Source organism: Somniosus microcephalus, chromosome 27 (assembly GCF_052327205.1).
Source record: "Somniosus microcephalus isolate GS21.2 chromosome 27, FLI_Smic_1.0, whole genome shotgun sequence".
Taxonomy (NCBI): domain Eukaryota; kingdom Metazoa; phylum Chordata; class Chondrichthyes; order Squaliformes; family Somniosidae; genus Somniosus; species Somniosus microcephalus.
The window spans coordinates 19,709,513-19,727,311 of record NC_141013.1 but is presented as its reverse complement, the minus strand read 5'-3'; the positions used below and the strand labels follow the sequence as shown (position 1 = coordinate 19,727,311).

Sequence of the window (17,799 nt, the reverse complement as noted above, 5' to 3'; positions counted from 1 at the left end):
TCCTGACCCTTCTCTCACACCCGCAGACAGGATACAGGAAAAATGTTATCATCTGATAGGCAATCCCTCTCTCGCCTTTAGCCCCCAATCTCTTTCTCTTCATCACAACCCTTTTATCTCTCTCTCTCTATCAGTTCGGCTATGGTTAAGTGCCCCTGAGAACTTAGCCTTCATTCTGTAGCTGCAATACTACAGACTCACAGGTTCTTCCTCCTCACTGCGTTGAAATGAAAACTTACTTTGTTTGCTACACGAACTCATTCTTTACCAGGACTTCAAAACGCTTTATAATAAAAACAGAAAAAGCTGGAAATACTCATCAGATATTTCCAGCATTTTCTGTTTTTATTTCAGATTTCCAGCATCTGCAGTGTTTTACTTCAAAACTGTTTCCTTGTCTCCCTTAGTATTTCCTTCCTTCTACAATCTCCAGGCTTTTAAAATCTAAATTTGGTGTTATCTATATCCTACTTTCTGATTTGCTTTGTCTTCTCTTTTACAGTTTCATTTAAGATCTCCCTTTGTACTGTTTGCTATATAAACGTAAAAGTGTCACGTATAAGAATAAAATACTGATTATAACTGTTATTTACAAGATTGTAGGATGAGATAAACTCAGCACAGATGAGGGAGGCCATTCTGGCTATCTTAACTCATTTATCCAGAATTTTAAAAAACTTCCACACCTCTTCATCATGTTATCTAATTGCATCTTGAGTGAATCTAAGGTTTTGTCCTCCACTATCCTACTCTTGTCAATCATTGCAAGTGTTGATCACTCTTTGCATGCAGATGTCCTTCCTAACCTCTGCCCTAAATTGTCCTTTTGGCATATATAATATAATTTAGAAATATAATTGAACTCTCTGCTTGCATTATTTTAAGATATATTTCTAGAATACTGATATAACAAAGAGTATATCCATGTATGATTGAGGTTAGCACTTTAATACCACTCCACCCCAATGGAGTTGTAGCACTGTTTATCAAAACACCAGGTAGATGGAAATTCCACAGTTCAAATTTAGGAACATAAATTATGAAGTGAGAAAGGACCATTCAGCCCATTGAGTCCACTCCTTTGAACAGACTGTACACGATTAACATAGTCGTGAACTCTCACAAGTCTATTTAGTCTCCTAGGAGAGGTACAAAATCTTTAAGAGGAAACTCTCTAAAAATTCTACCTGACCTTCAAAAGTAATTGAACAAGAACCCAACAGACCTAATGTTGCATCTACATTCTTTATCCATGACTGGTTGCATAGTCTGCAGAAATCATATTCCTGTCGCACTTACAGGTAATGTTCCATTTCATATTTGATCATTAGAGCCATGTAGAAGTAATGTAATCTATTTATTATTTAAATGTATTCTCACCCAAGTATGAAACACCTTCTTCGGGTGTTATTGTTCCATATTTTACCATCATCTTCACAAAATCAATTAGTGTCTTCATTATGGTTATTAGCGTTTCTTTTTCCTTTGCATCTTGCTCTGTGTTAATGAAAGATAATTAGATGTACTCTGTAAAACTTGTATACAACATACAGGTTTAAACTGTTTTCAGCAAATCCAGAAGAATAATGATGTAGGTTTAAAATCTCAATATTTTGAGCAGCAAAGAGGTCTGGTTGAAGTGACTGAATTATTTTTCATGCTTGTTCGCCATATTATTTTCCAGGGATTAAATAACTGAGGGCTAGTGCCTATAAATAATTTGTGGTGCCAAACTAGTCCAGCCACTTTCATGCGATCATACTGATGGCTGTCAGGGCTTCATTGCTGCAAAGGGATAGATTCTTAAATTCCTGCATTAAATGCATAACGTCTACTATTCGCCTCATCCAGGCTGACTGGCACTGCCACTTGCATTAACCTAGCTCTAGCGAGTGGCTGCGCAACAATCTGACATTAATATCATACTGCATTAATAATGAAATAAATCACTTGATTTCTGAGGTTAAACGAATGGGCCGGATTTTGTGGTCAGTAGTGAATGAACAGCGCCAGCCATTTGTTCCACTTGCACTTGCCCATAGATTTTCCATGGGCTGTTGCACTGGAAGTTCCTGTCAGCCAACAATTGAAAAAATGCAGCGCCTTCTACAGGGGATCTGGGACCTGTGTGAACAGGGCAAGCAACTGTGTATCTACTTAACCAATTAGATTGAAGAATTGTTAATGAGCAGCACAGAGTCTGAACCAGGAAGTGTCATTTAGAATATTTAATTAAATGTCAATTCAGGTATAGAAAACAAACTAAAGAGGGAAAGAAAGATTGAATTAAGAGAGAGAGATAAAAAAACAGAAAGAAAAAGTTTAAAAAACTTATTTACATATTTTGATTTTTTTAAATCTCCAACAATAATTAAAATCTGAAGGAATGAGACTCTACACTTGTAAAAGTTAATTTTCAGTGCCAGAGAGGTTGTTTGGCAGTAATTAAGACTTAGCACGCCATTAAAAATTTACTTACACTGGAATGGACAAGCCCTAACTTATTCTGGCAAGTTTAGTGTGTATGTATCAGAAAGGTACAACAACTTAATGCCATTCCATGTATCTCAATGGTGAGCCTCTCGGCGAGATAGTGTACCATTCTTGCGCAGCTTCCTGATTTACGCATTTAACTTCACGTGCATTCACTGGAAGTTGCTGTCCGGGTTACACTTTAATAAAGGTGAGCGCTGCTGGCCTCACTGTTATTTCTACTGCAAAATCCATCCTAATAGCTCAACTACCTGTGTTCAAACTCTTCAGCAGGTTGTAGAAGTTCGGAAAATACTGAAGATCATCCAGATCATCGGCGGTTGGTGCACTGCTTCTTTGATTCATGTTATTGGTTGAGACCCAGATGTTGTCCAGTGTACCCTCGCTCTCCTCCTTCACAAGGTCATCTTCATTCTTCTTAGGTTTTTTTATTTTCTGTGAAATGGTGAGGAAGTAAAAAAAAGTCATGTATATTCTTATAAATATCCGTTCATTAGAGCTGGGACCTTCAGGAGCTAAATCAGGAAGCACTTTTTCACACAAAGGGTGGTAGAAATTTGGAACTCACTCCCCCAAAAGGCTGTGGATGCTGGGACAATTGGAGCTTTCAAGACCGAGATAGATAGATTTTCTATGGATCTCTGATGGTCAACGGGGAGGTTCTGTGTTGTGCAGGAAATTTATATTCACTGCAAAAGTAGAGAGGCTCACCACTAACCAACATGCTCTAGCCAAGTACCTGCCTAAGAGGCAGTCGTTTGAGAATGGGGGCACATTACACCCAAAAAATAATATTGAGGAAGCAGCTGCTCCCTCTAAGTTCTACACCTATGACAGCATTTCAGAGTGGTGTTTATGGAGATCTCAAGGCAGTTGATTACGCAGAGTATGATGGAGTGGTACTACAGTATATGGATTCATGTCAGCATTTCAACATTTGCTAACCTAACCAGGCCATCATGGAGAAGCAGTGATGCACCTTGCTGTTTGGAGGAGATGAATACTGGAGGGACGAATCAAGTCATTTGTACTTGGGGTAGCTTTTGGCAGTTAGTTTAAAAAGGGAATTGGCAAAATCCTGGGAACTATAACCTTACTCATTCCTTCTCAGTCACAAAATGGAGTCTGGCTTGGGAAGCACAATAAAAAGTAGAGCACCTCTAAGTATATTTTCAGGTTTTTTTTAAAGCATTACAGTATAACTTCTGTACCTAGTTTCCCTACATAATAGTCACTGCACTCCAAAAAGTAATTGAATGTCTGCAGTGCTTTGAGTGGAGTCAGCAACATGATAAGGTGCATATAATTGCAGGTCTTATAATAATTTTTAACAAAACAAGGTCATCGCATATGTATTTATTTTAGTTGGAAGTATTTTGTCCTACATTGAGGACCGTTCCCATGTAGGAGGACAGCAAGTGGACCTGTTCTGAAATCCCTCCCACCTGAAATCAGCTGGTTAGAGGTGCAGTAAGAGAATGAGTCGAGCGTGAATATTCCCTCCATCTCTATGGGGAAGCACTTGGCCTCTGCTCACTAGCTCTCTGCAGTGAATCGGCTCAGAGAGGGAAATCTGTTGATGGTCATCATCTGAATCCTTGTCTCATTGCCCCAAGATGCAATAAGTTGGTGCTTCAGCATGTCTCTTTGCCACAACGCAGCTTAACTGGATTTAAGACACACAAATTAAGAAAACAACTTTCATGATCTCAGGGTGACCAGGAGGGCATCACAGTCAATTATTATTAATAAGAAGTATTTTTTCTGTTGAAGGGAAACATGACAGACAATTTTCACACACCAAGGTCCCACAAACAGCCGTGAGATAAATGACCAGATTATCTGTTTTAGCGATGTCGGTTAAGGGATAAAAGAAAGACTTGCATTTATATAGCGCCTTTCACGACCACCGGATGTCTCAAAGCGCTTTACAGCCAATGAAGTACTTTTTGAAGTGTAGTCACTGTTGTAATGTGGGAAACACAGCAGCCAATTTGCACACAGCAAGCGCCCACAAGCAGCAATGTGATAATGACCAGATAATCTGTTCTTGTTATGTTGGTTGAGGGATAAATATTGGTCAGGACTCCAGGGATAACTCCCCTGCTCTTCTTAGAAATAGTGCCATGGGATCTTTTACATCCACCTGAGAAAGCAGACATGGCTTCAGTTTAATGTCTCATCCAAACGACGGCACCTCTGACAGTGCAGCACCTCCTCAGCACTGCACTGGAGTGTCAGCCTATCTTTATGTGCTCAAGTCCCTGGAGTGGGACTTGAACCCACAACTTTCGTGACTCAGAGGCGAGTGTGCTTCCCACTGAGCCACAGCTGACACCTGTCTCATACCAGGACAACTCCCCTACTCTTCTTCAAATAGTATCATGGGATCTTTTACATTCACCTGAGAGGGCAGACGGGGCCTCGGTTTAATGTTTCATCTGAAAGCCGGCACCTCCAAAAGTGCAGTGCTGAAGTGCCAGCCTAGATCACGTGCTCGAGTCACTGGAGTGCGACTTTAATACACAACTCTCTGACTCAGAGGTGAGACTGTTACCCACTGAGCCACAGCTGACACCTAATATTTTATGTAAAACTAATCAAGCAGGAAAAGCGTCTACATAAACAGAATTTTGCTGCTGGCCTTTTGAAATTTTAAAGTATTGCTTGTGTAAATAATGCAAACTGTAAGAATGATGTAATTAGCACTGTGCAGTTGCCAAGGACTCATGAATGAGAAACCCTTTGTGGTTTATTGTCCAATTCAAGAGGGGAGATGTTGTCACTGTTCTGACCAATAATATATTTCTACATTTGTAGCCAGGTTTTCGTCTGGAAATGGTAATTTTAATAAGTATTTATGCCTTTTTTTCTAAAAAAAAATCAGCGACCAGTGCTTCGTGATTTCACCTTCCCATTGTAATTCCAGACCATTGGACATGTGATATTCACGCCCACTGATATTTCTGCATAAGTGACAGTATTATTTTTCACAATTAATGATTAGGTGCTTACATTTATTTACTTATCATCTCTTTAGGCCCCTGCTACTTCTTGATAGCTTATTTTAATTTTTTCAGTCTGTTTTCTCCCCCTTTCCCTCTCAAAATGTTAACTCCTTACTAGAGTATGGTTCCATGGATGCTAAGCACCTTCTCTAGTAGCTCATCGAAGTGGCCATTATTCATGTGTGTGTGTGTGACATGATAATGAGTGTCAACGCACTATTCAATTGTGGAGAGCATCACAGCTGAGCCTGCTGTTGTCCTCGCTTGACAGGCTCATTCGCACATATCTGGAAAATGTCACTGTATAGCAATCAGTAGTGGAAATCCTGGGCAGTGTTCCCTTCCCTGACCCATGGGTGTCGAGGTCAATTATAGCACCTTTACCTCTGGGACCTCAGCCTGGGACTCTCACAATCAGTATGGCTTAACACTTAGTGATAAAGCTCATCGGACAATTGGAGAAGCATGTTTCATTCTTTTAACGGGTAATTTATGATGACCGTGGTATTGACTGGTCAATGCCACTCCAAAGATAGCAGCTTTTAGTCCTATCTGACCAAATACTTCTAGAACATGTTCAGTTTGGGCAGGTAATACAAATAGTTGTCTTGATGGGAAGTACACTCCTCTATCACTAAAGCAATCAAGCTTTCCGCACAGATACCCATTCGTATTGGAGCTATACTGACTAGGAAAGTAAATTTGTAATTTGCTTTAATGAACTTGCCATTTTCTCCTCTTCTCTTTCATTCACATCATCATCTGTCTTCATACTAGGGTAATCGATATTTTCAACCTCCACTTCATTCTTACTGGCTTCATTGGCAATAAGTTGTTGCAGAGCGACTGCTACTTCATCCTCCAGATTGTAGGCCTGAGTTTCCGTTATCTATAACATGAATATATTGACATTATAATAGGTACAAATAGTAAATATATCATGGCCCAGAAATTCGGGTCTCCACAGGTGAGTACGCACGGGGTACTCACCCGTAGGCCGAATGGAAGTGCCGGTTTTCTGCATGCACTGCGCATGCGCGGGAAACCGGCACTTCCGATCCTCTGAACGAAGGGGTTCAGAGGTCGAACGTGCGCGCAGGAGAGGCTGCGCGTGCGCTTTGAACTTAGGTTTTTTTTGCAGGTTTTCCCGGGATCGTAAGCCTGCAGGATTTAGAAATGTAAAAAGCAGGCGTAAGGCCTGCTTTTTACAAGGTAAGTGGTCAATTAATTAAAATTAAAACATTTTTTCCATAGGTTTATTATTTTTAAATACTTTAAAGCAAGGTAAGTTTATTTTAGCCCCGTTAGAATATAAAATTATTTTTTCAAAAATTTAAATTATTGTTTAAAATAGTTATTTAATGTAATTTATAGTTTATTTAAAAAGTGTGATTAAAAAAAAAATTATTTGAAGGTTTACTGCTATTTTGGGTCCGTAGTATTCATAAGTTTTGACAGGTCTTCCTGTCAATCTTATGAATGGTCTTTTCCCTCCTCCGATTGGCTGCCCATGGCTCACGTGATCCCAGGGGACGCATCGCACTAACTGCGCCCCTGGGACACGCAAGCACAGCACGCCGGCAGCTGGGCCAGGCCCCGGAGCGGAATTCCACGGGGCCCTAGAGCTCAACTGCCGGCGCGCAAGGTAAGTGCAGGTTGGGGGCTTACACCCGCGGGAAGCCCCCGACCCGAATTTCTGGGCCAATGTTTCATTTTCTATTTTTTCCCCAATTGTCCCCCTTCCAAAAAGTACTGGTTCCTGCTGTACAATTCCACAGCCACTGAGAGCCCTCTTGTATCACACTCAAATGATCATTCTTCATGTGTAAGACTAGTGAGATTTGAACAGCTATTTGGCCATGGAGGGCATGACATATGAGCCTGATTCTATTCTCACCCAACATTCACATTTTCTTGGATAGTGATCAGGCACCTTGACTAATTTTGCTGCTCCTAATTCAGCAGATAGAAGGAACTGAATCTTGGGCCTTCCTAGTTGATATAATTCAGTCCTACACAGGGTGCTATATTTATCTACTGAAACACTAGGGCAAGTGAGGAAGTGAGTTAGAGAGTTGTAGTTAAATTGAGAGATTCATATGAAGTTAGGTCAATGTGGCCTCAGTTGCTAAAAGAGTCCTTGAAATCTGCATCTAAAAATCCTGTAGTTCAAACTATTATTAAATGTTTCTCGGGGACATAAATAGTCATGTTTGTAAGGTTTCCTGTACTTAATGGAACTCTGTGTAAAATCAGACAGAGTCAAGAAAAGGACAAACCCTACTTATCCACAGCCTTTAAGAGTGGGAGAAAGCAACAAGTAAAGGGAGCGTTTAAACAGGAAGAAATTCAGCAAAAAAAAACCAAAAAAACCTGCAGCAAACATTTATCTACTGAGACGCTCCAAAGACACTCCAGTAGAGGGGAGAGAGGAAGAAAAATAACTGAAAGAGCTCACCAAAGCATCTGAGCAACAAAGCGAAGAGCAAGAGAGAGAGAAAGCAAAAGCACGTCTTCATTTTTCTTTCTCTTTGCTTTGGGACTTTCATGTATTTTTTTTAACTTTGCTTGTGGACGTCGCATTTATTGCCCATCCCTAATTGCCCCCGAGAAGGTGGTGGTGAGCCGCCTTCTTGAACCGCTGCAGTCCGTGCGCTGAAGGTACTCCCACAGTGCTGTTAGGGAGGGAGTTCCAGGTTTTTGACCCAGCGACGATGAAGGATCAGCGATGTAATTCCAAGTCAGGATGGTGGGTGTATATCCGTGTGTGTGGGCACTGTTTATTTCCACACTTTTCATAGAAACTTACAGCACAGAAGGAGGCCATTCGGCCCATCGTGCCTGTGCTGGCTCTTTGAAGGAGCAGTCGTTATCAGTCCCTCACCCCCGCTTCATGTCCGCAACCCTGTAAGTTGCTCATCCTCAAGTACCTGTCTGACTCCCTTTTAAAATTATTTATTGAATCAGCTTCCAGCACCTTTTCAGGTGGAGCTTTCTGGATCCCAACAACTCAGTGAAAAAAATTCTCCTCATCTCCCCTCTAGATCTTTTTCCAATGATTTTGAATCTATGACCCCTAATTATTGATCCTTGGTCTTACATACTTATACAGGGAAAAAAAGCCAGACAAAAACATTAACTTGAAAATGATAAAGGAAATTTGTTTCTATAGAAATACAGATGTTATGCTGTAGTGAAGAGCAGCTGCTGCAGGAGAATATTCCCTGCATGTTCTTTAGGTTGACCTTCATGACCCGCCCCCTGAAACTATCTCTGCCTTGCTCTGCCGGGAGTATCGAGTTGCTAAAAATGTACGATAGCAAAATACTGCAGATGCTGGAAATCCAAAATAACAACAGAAAGTGATGGAAAAACTCAGCAGGCCAGGCAACATCCGTGGAGAGAAATTAGAGTTGACGTTTCGGGTCGAAACCCTTTTTCAAAACTGGAAAGGAAATAAAATAGATTGAAGGCAGGGCTGGGACAGAACAAAAGAAGTAAAAGAGACATTAAGAGGTATTCAAAACCAGACGAGATGGTAATAGGACAGTGGAGACAAAAGACGGCTGAGATGAGGTGTGAAGTGTACTGGCAGGATGAGAAACAGCTGCCATGTGGGAGAGAGGAAAAAAAAGGAAAGGGGGGGGGGAAGGGAAGACCCAAAACAAAGGGGTGGAAAAAAATATAAGTAAAAATGTAATAGGGGCCGAGGTTATGATCTGAAATTGTTGAACTCGATATTGAGTCCGTTATTGAGTTTTCCCAGCATTTTCTGTTGCTAAAAATGCAGGCCGTCTTCATAATGGCCGTGGATGGTGATTTTCTAACCTGTAATACTTGAAATTCCACTGTTAATATACAATAACAAAAAAGGGCGTGTTTTAAGGTTTTAAATGTGTGGCCACGATTCTAGTATTCAATGTATATTTCATGTCTTCTCAAATTATATCAAATATGATTCTCTTGCAATTTTTCTTTGATATCCCCAGGGCACATATGGCACTCCAATTAACGATCAGGGAGTTAGCAATGATCCGGAAGAATGGCTTTGAATCATGCATTCGAGTTGATGCAGTATTATTCTGCTGCCCAGTTCCATGTTGACTTCTGCCTGTATGATGGGTAGATATGAAATGTGTTTTCTTGTTTGATTACAGAAAATCTGTTTATACATTAAAAAAAGAATTAAACACCTACCAATCCCAGGTTTAGGAGCTTGGAAACGATTCTGTCAAACACCCCTCTATCGTTTTCTTCATAGATCCTGTTGGCGATCTTTTGGACAATGTCTTCAGCTGTTAAAGGAGTCCCGTCCAGTTGGTGAAGACCATCGGGGTCATCTGCAAGGGCAGACGTCATTAGATCATAAGAATGTTTTAAGACTTGGAGTCTAGTTTAGAACTTAACCAACAATAATGATAAACCCAAAACAAGCAAGCGCAGTGCACAGCTAGACCAACCGAATCCATAGAAAAACCAAGTATATCATACATGACAAATAAAAAGAAGACAATCATTTCAACTGAAAGGACAAGACCTTCATCTTTGTAATCCATTGCATTTTTGGTGGAATCGTCGTAGTCCTCGGCTAGTCTTCTGCGTTTGGTTGAATCTGCATTGCCGGAGGGAGGCGAGGAACCACCTAGAGAGTTTCTGGTGGTAGAATCTCGCTTCTGGCTTCTCTCCTTTTCGGCCAAGGATTTCAGCAGCATGAAGTCATCCGCAGCCGAGTCATTCTGGAGCAGGACCTTGTTCTCTGGAAGGATATCAAATCAATATGATGGGCAGAGGTGGAAAGTAACCGAGGGTAAGTCTGTGGGACTGTCTTGTGACGCTTCAGTAATCTACCCAAAACAAAAGAATGATCATATTTACCTGTAGATGTTGACTGACTGACCCGTCCGGCTTCAGCAATCTGGAGGGAGGAGGAAAAGTAACATTTAAAAAGTGAATTTGAATATTGGGCTGCTTGGTAGTTGCTACAAATCAACTTTAAGAGATTCAATAACAGAAGACCCAACTTATGTAGGATATGCATCAATACCAGATGCATTTTACCAATAAATCTCCCAAAAGGATACATTTGAACAAGACTAAAAATTGCAAGATTGTCATTTTAAATCAAATTTTAAAAGGGAACAGTGTCACCAATGATCAGGTTGTGAAAACATTAAATGAAGTAATAAAGACTTATTTAGTGAAAATATGAAATCAAGTTTAATTTCTGAAGCAATGCGTCGTTATTCTGGAATCATTTACCTGTTCTTCTACCGGTCTTTCCGCTGATAGTTCCCGGTTGTATATAGCTTTGTCTGGAACAAATGGAGGAAGTGTGATTTGAACTGTGAATGAGAAATACCAAATGCAGATTTCTATACATAGAATATTCAACACGCCTTCTAGATATTGCGTTAGCAAAGGCACAGCTTCCCCCCCCCCCCATCAAATGTCGGCTATAAATTGGAACAACTGAAACTTCGGTACTTGCAAACCTGATTCAAGCTAATTCCCACCAGTTGTTTGACAAATGGAAATTGTTACCAAGTTCCAGTGTTACTCCTTCCATGGCCAATAATGGCGTTACTAGCAAGTGTGCCGGTGAACTTTACTGCATGTTATCGGATTGTACGGTAGCGGCATTATTGATGAAGGTACAAATTGTCAACGGTGGGACTGGTTAACTATTTCTAACTATTTTGAGATCAGAATTTCAGAGGCCCTTTACAATGATAAATACCCTAGTGGTCTCCATCCGCCGTGATAAGGGTGAAGTTACAGCACAATACTGATTGCGAATTATAACCCTCCAGATCCTCAACTTGTTCGACGGATGGGACTGAAATATTTCTAACCTAATCGGATTAACCGTGTCGGCAGATTAACATCTCAACAGCACCGTAAATAGAACAGGCTCGACAGCCCAGCAGAACAGTGGAAAAGCCCCATTGTGCTTGGCAACGATCTGGAGCCTTTGGGTTGAAATATTTACAAACTAGTAACAGACTCGGATAAATTCACGTGATTTCCGTGCAATTGCTCAACACTGACTAGATTTATCGAGAGAAATCTGATAAATCGGAAACAATAGCAACATCCTCGCAGAACAGCCGTACTGCAACAGTACCAGTATTGCCTTGTTAACAGGACTCGGAGACAGGAACGACCAGCCCGGAAATAAGCTTTCAAAGCAATGCACCAAATGCCTTCAACTGTGGTCGTTTTAACAGATGAAATGTTAAATCTGCACATATGGTTCCTGTTGTTTGATCAAGAATGTTTTTTTTTCTGAAATGGGACCTACCTCTCGGTCCTGCAGGTGTAGGGAATGCATGGATCTGATAGAACACCAATGCAAACGCCTGGTAAAAGAGTACAAATGCTGCATGTCTGGAAGTCATCGCTGGCGAGATTGGGCGAGCAGAACCCGGGTTGTCGACGTCCTTTGGCCGGCGCTTCAAGCCCTTTGGTGTTGGGAGCAGTTTGCCGAATGATGATGAACGCGGCGTCGGTTTCAGCACCCTGGAGAGCGCAGTTTGGCCAAGCGCTGGAGAATGGGCTTGCGATGGGGCGCTGTTCTGCCGGGCGACCAGCCTGGAGAGTGGAGCCCGTCTCTTTGACAGCTCTCAGGAGGTGGACACCATGCAAATCCACCCTTGTGCGTCAGCCCGCTTCCAAACCTGCGTCACTCAACAGAGAGAGAGAGAAAAAAAAGCCCAACTACTCCAAAGAAAGCGATCGGATTTTTCCATTTTAATTGAACAGGCGGCAGCCAGAGATTTCCTGCGTCTCTCATTGTTTTTCCATGATATAAAAGCACTGAATCCTGAACAATTCCGCGACAAAAGGTGCCACGCGTAAATAAATCAAGTTAGAAAACCTTTTATTGACAGCGCCCTTCCGTTCGCTCGATCTATACATTTATCAACAGAACGATGATTAATGTCTATAGTCCCAACATTGCCGAGGAAAGTCTTACCATTCAGGCGCTATCCGTAAATGAAAGGGCGAGGCATAAATTAATCAAAGGAAGAGGTGATCGGATTTTCCAGCCAGAGCTCATTGTGATGTTCCACTTCACAGATCCTTTTGATATATAAGATCACCAACTCCTATTGTAAACACATTATAGAAATGATTACTTCAGCTAAAAACAAACCCAGAGTATCATTTAAAAAAAATTAGTAGTAAGTGATGTTTAGAGTAAAACAAGATCAAAATACTGCTGGAAATCTGAAATTAAAACAGAAAATGCTGGAAATACTCAGCGGGTCAGGCAGCATCGGTGGAGAGAGAAACCGAGTTAACGTTTCAGATCGATGAGCTTTCGTTAGAACTGGAAGATGTTAGAGATGAACAGCTTTTAAGCAAATACAGAGTTAGGGAAAAGGGTGGGCAAAGAAAGAAAGACTTGCATTTCTATAGCGCCTTTCATGACCACTGGACTTCTCAAAGCGCTTTACAGCCAATTAAGTACTTTTGAAGTGTTGTAATGCGGGAAACACGGCAGCCAATTTGCGCACAGCAAGCTCCCACAAACAGCAATGTGATAATGACCAGATAATCTGTTTTTGTTATGTGGGTTGAGGGATAGATATTGGCCAGGACACCGGGGATAACTCCCCTGCTCTTCTTCGAAATAGTGCCATGGGATCTTTTACGTCCACCTGAGAGAGCAGACGGGGCTCGGTTTAACGTCTCATCCAAAAGAGGCTAATAATGGGAGATAATGCTGGTAAATCTCCTCTACACCCTTTCAAGGGCCTTCACATCCTTCCTAAAGTGTGGTGACCAGAACGGGACGCAATACTTCAGTTGTGGCCTAACCAGCGCTTTATAAAGATTCAGCATAATTTCTCTACTTTTGTACTCAATACCTCTATTTATGAAACCCAAGATCCCATATGCTTTGCTAACCACTCTCTCAATATGTCCTGCCACCTTCAGGGACCTTATGCACATTAACTCCCAGGTCCCTCTGTCCCTGCACACTCTTTAAAACTGTGCCAACCCCGTTCCTTCTGCCAAAATGCATCACCTCACACGTCTCTGTATTAAATTCCATCTGCTACTTGTCTGCCCATTCTGCTAGCCTTTCTATGTCCTGTTGCAGTCGATTGGTATCATCCTCACTGTTTGATACCAATCAACTGCAACAGGACATAGAAAGAAATAGTGCCATGGAATCTTTTATGTCCACCTGAGAGGGCAGACGGGGTCTCGGTTTAACGTCTCATCTGAAAGACGGCACCTCCGACACTGCAGCACTCCCTTAGTACTGAACTGAAGTGTTAGCCTAGATTTTAGTGCTCAAGTCCCTGGACATGGAAAGAACAAAAGGGAAGGTCTGTGATAGGGTGGAGGGCAGGAGTGATTAGGAGGGATGATGGTGCAAGGCTAAAGAGGCTGATAATGGGAGATAATGCTGTTTATATCAGGCAGTGTTTGGTGGTTAGGGATCTTTATTGGCTAGTTTTGTTTTGACTTAAGTAGATACAGAAGGTGTTTAACAAATTGGCAGAAATGCCTTTCTCAAATTTGAGGAAAGGCTGGAATGGAATGCTATTTTACCAAAGAAAAACCTATTTTTAAATAAGTATTCTGAATAAAAATGCATTCAAGAATGGATTCATCATAAAGCAAATTATTTTATCAAGGAAAAGCTTGTGAGGACTCCACTACTGGTACATAATTGGTAAAGTGAATGGCAACTGGTATTTAATATTGTGAAAAGCAAAATATACACATTCTGAAAGTTAAAATGTGATCACACAACTAAATGTCTGTTATTGGAAAGAAAAGAGAATTAAGTGTGTCAATTGATTATTCAAAGTGTAATCACATTATATGGCTGCAGTTTCCAAGACAATATAATATTGTGGGGTTTACATGGATCTATTCAATATAAACCAAAGCAGAACCTATTGATAACTCTATATAACATTGGTGAGACTACACGTGGAATGCTCTATCCAGTTTGTTTTCCATTGTAGCTATGAATGACAGAGCCATTGGTTATGGTCCAAACAAAGGCATCAGGATGATGCTAGGTTTTAAGTCAATGAGCTATGAAAAGAGGCTCTGAGAAGTACATCTGCTTTAGTTGGAAAATAGACAATTAAATGGATGGGAGAGGAAATGATCTGAGTTTTCAAATTCAACTTGTGAAGGGAATATACTGAACTGGGTGAATGAAATTAGGGGAGACAATTATAAGCTGACAAGTCTAAATATTATTAAAGAAGAAAACACTCCACACTTGAACCTATTAATATAAGAAGTAAACTACTAGTACCGTGAATGCTGTGATTAACTTCAGCATCTTTCTGTTAAGGAGAGAAAAATCAGTTTGAATTCCCAATTCTGATCACTGTCCAATGAACCATACAAGAAGTGTATATATGTGGCCAGGATCAAGCTCAACTGTGATGTTTCTCCGAAGACTGCCACTACTTAATGTCCAGGATCACATATGAAGATGTACCACTCAAACAAAATACAAGAAGGTTCCTCAGCATGAGTCACAGCCTTCAATGGAGTAGGTAAGGGCAAGAATCACAGAATCACAGAAACCCCACAGTGCAGATAGAGGCCATTTCGGCCCATCGAGCCTGCACCGACACATATCCCACCCGATCCCCGTAACCCCTACACTAACACATATCTCACCTTATCCCCGTAACCCCACGTATTTAATCCCCCTAACACTAAGGGTCAATTTATCATAGCCAATCAACCTAACCCGCACATCTAGAACAAACTGCATTAAAGTAGGCTTTGTTGAAATATTCAAAAAAGGAAATGGGCTGATCCTTAGCTCAATAGGGAGCAGTGTTGTATGATTGTGGTGCAGAAACTGGAGAAGAAATGGTCTGAGGGCATCTAAACATGACCTAAACATCAAGCTGAGCTAAATGGCTAAGAACACTAACAAGTGGAAAGAATAAAATAAAAGTGAAGTCAACAATTGGAAAAATGGAAAAATATTGACAAAAGTAACAATAAAAAAATACGTGTTTTTGTGAGTTGATTGTTGGGATGTCATTGGTGTATGTATCATTAAGGACTACCTGATTAGCATGGACTGATTAATAGCACCATGGGAACTGTACAATCCATACAACGCTACAATCTCTGCAATCATACAACTCCACATTCTTACAGATACAAATTTGTAATAGTAAAACAAACCTTAAAGCATTTCACAACCATTTATTAAATTACTTTACAATGCACTGATTATTCTTGTGTAGGCAAAAATCTGCCAATTTGCACAGTTGAGGACTCACAAACAGCAATGACATGAATGACCAGTTAATCTATCTTGGTGGTATTGGTTGAGGGAGGACTGTTGTCCAGGACACCAGAAGAACACCCTGGACTACTGAAAGAGACAGTGGGATCTCGGTTTAGCTTCTTATCTAGAGGATGGGATAGGCAGGTTAATCATTATTAGTATGTGTCCTAATCAATTATTCCATTACCCTTTTCTATGAAGATGGTTTTTAATAAGGTGCTTATTTACTGTGGAGTTCATCCTCTACCATACTTTCTCTTTATAATTCCCCCATTTGCCTTAAACACAAAGTTGACAGGCACAGAAAGTTCCTATCTTTTCCTTCCTTGTTGACTTACCAAAATTCAGTTAGGTTCCACAGTTTTATCTTTCTAATGCTTCTGTCCATTATTTGACTGACATGATCTGTCACATCACCCAACCATCATTCCACTGATACATCTTCTCTGTGCCTGTTTTTTCCCCCTCCCCTCCACCGATTTCTGGTTTCATTAATATGCCTGTTCTCTTATATTTCAGTTTGGAAGAAGGGTACCAGTTTGAAACATTGACTGTTCTTTGTACAAATGCTGTGTGTTTCCAGCTTTTCTACTTTTGTTGCAGATTTCCATCATTGTGCTTTTCCTTTGATGGGAACTAGGTGTAATATCTCCAAGTTTGCAGATGACACAAAGCTGGGTGGGTGTGTGTGCTGTGAGGAGGATGCTGAGAAACTCCAGCATGATTTGGACAGGTTGGATGATTGGGCAGATGCATGGCAGATGCAGTATAAATGTGAGGTTATCCACTTTGGTGGCAAAAACAGGAAGACAGATTATTATCTGAACGGCAATAGATTGGGAAAAGGGGAAGTGCAACAAGACCTGGGTGTCCTTGTGCACCAGTCGCTGAAGGTAAGCATGCAGGTGCAGCAGGCGGTTAAGAAGACAAATGGTATGTTGGCCTTCACAGCGAGAGGATTCAAGTACAGGAACAAGGATGTCTTGCTGCAGTTGTACAGGGCCTTGGTGAGACCACACCTTGAGTATTGTGTGCAGTTTTGGTCACCTTAACTGAGGAAGGATGTTCTTGCCATGGAGGGAGTGCAGCGAAGATTCACCAGATTGATACCTGGGATGGCAGGAATGACGTATGAAGAGAGATTGGGTCGATTGGGCTTATATTCACTAGAGTTTAGAAGAATGAGAGGGGATCTCATTGAAACTTATAAAATTCTAACAGGACTAGACAGACTAAATGCAGGAAGGATGTTCCTGATGGCGGGGGAGTCCAGAACCAGGGGGTCACAGTCTAAGGATAAGGGGTAAGCCATTTAGGACAGAGATGAGGAGGAATTTCTTCACCCAGAGAGTGGTGAACCTGTGGAATTCTCTACCACAGAAGGCAGTTGAGGCAAACTTATTAAATATATTCAAAAAGGAGTTAGATATATTTCTTAAGGCTAAAGGGATATGGGGAGAAAGCAGGGACAGGGTACTGAATTTGGATGATCAATCATGATCTCATTAAACGGCGGAACAGGCTCGAGGGGCCGAATGGCCTAGTCCTGCTCCTATCTTCTATGTTTTAATGTATTCATTATGGTCCTGCAAACTGCAATGTGATAATGACCAGATAATCTGTTTTTTAGTGATGTTGACTGAAGGATAAATGTTGGCTAGGACACCAGGGATAACTCCCCCTACTCTTCTTCGAAATAGTGCCATGGGATCTTTTACGTGCACCTGAGAGCAGGTTTAACATCTCTTCCGAAAGACGGCTCCTCAGACAGTGCAGCACTCTCTCAACACTGCACTGCGAGTGTCAGCCGAGATTTTTGTGCTGAAGTCCCTGGAGTGGGATTTGAACCTACAACCTTCTGACTCCAGAGGCGAGTGCGCTGCCCACTGAGCCACAACTGACGCAGCGTCAGGAATGGGGCAGCGCGCCCCCTGGCGGCCAGCGGCGGGCACGCTCCTCACTGTCGATGCTCAGGATTGATAAAGTTTCGGGTTCAAACAGGAT

At 41.3% G+C, this 17,799-nt stretch overlaps 1 protein-coding gene across 1 annotated transcript in view; it reads right to left on the bottom strand.

Moving 5' to 3' along the window:
- scg3 (secretogranin III) overlaps positions 1 to 12,170 on the bottom strand; it is a 31,390-nt gene extending 19,220 nt beyond the window's left edge. Inside the window, exons 1-8 of the mRNA XM_085968641.1 lie at positions 11,803 to 12,170; positions 10,761 to 10,813; positions 10,377 to 10,416; positions 10,039 to 10,257; positions 9,699 to 9,841; positions 6,229 to 6,390; positions 2,745 to 2,928; positions 1,381 to 1,497 (exon numbers count right to left, since the gene is read on the bottom strand). Of these exons, the coding sequence (XP_085824767.1) occupies positions 1,381 to 1,497; positions 2,745 to 2,928; positions 6,229 to 6,390; positions 9,699 to 9,841; positions 10,039 to 10,257; positions 10,377 to 10,416; positions 10,761 to 10,813; positions 11,803 to 11,899 (1,015 nt within the window). The 5' untranslated portion in view covers positions 11,900 to 12,170. The remainder of the gene's footprint in view (positions 1 to 1,380; positions 1,498 to 2,744; positions 2,929 to 6,228; positions 6,391 to 9,698; positions 9,842 to 10,038; positions 10,258 to 10,376; positions 10,417 to 10,760; positions 10,814 to 11,802) is intronic.
- Between the last annotated feature and the right edge of the window lie 5,629 nt (positions 12,171 to 17,799).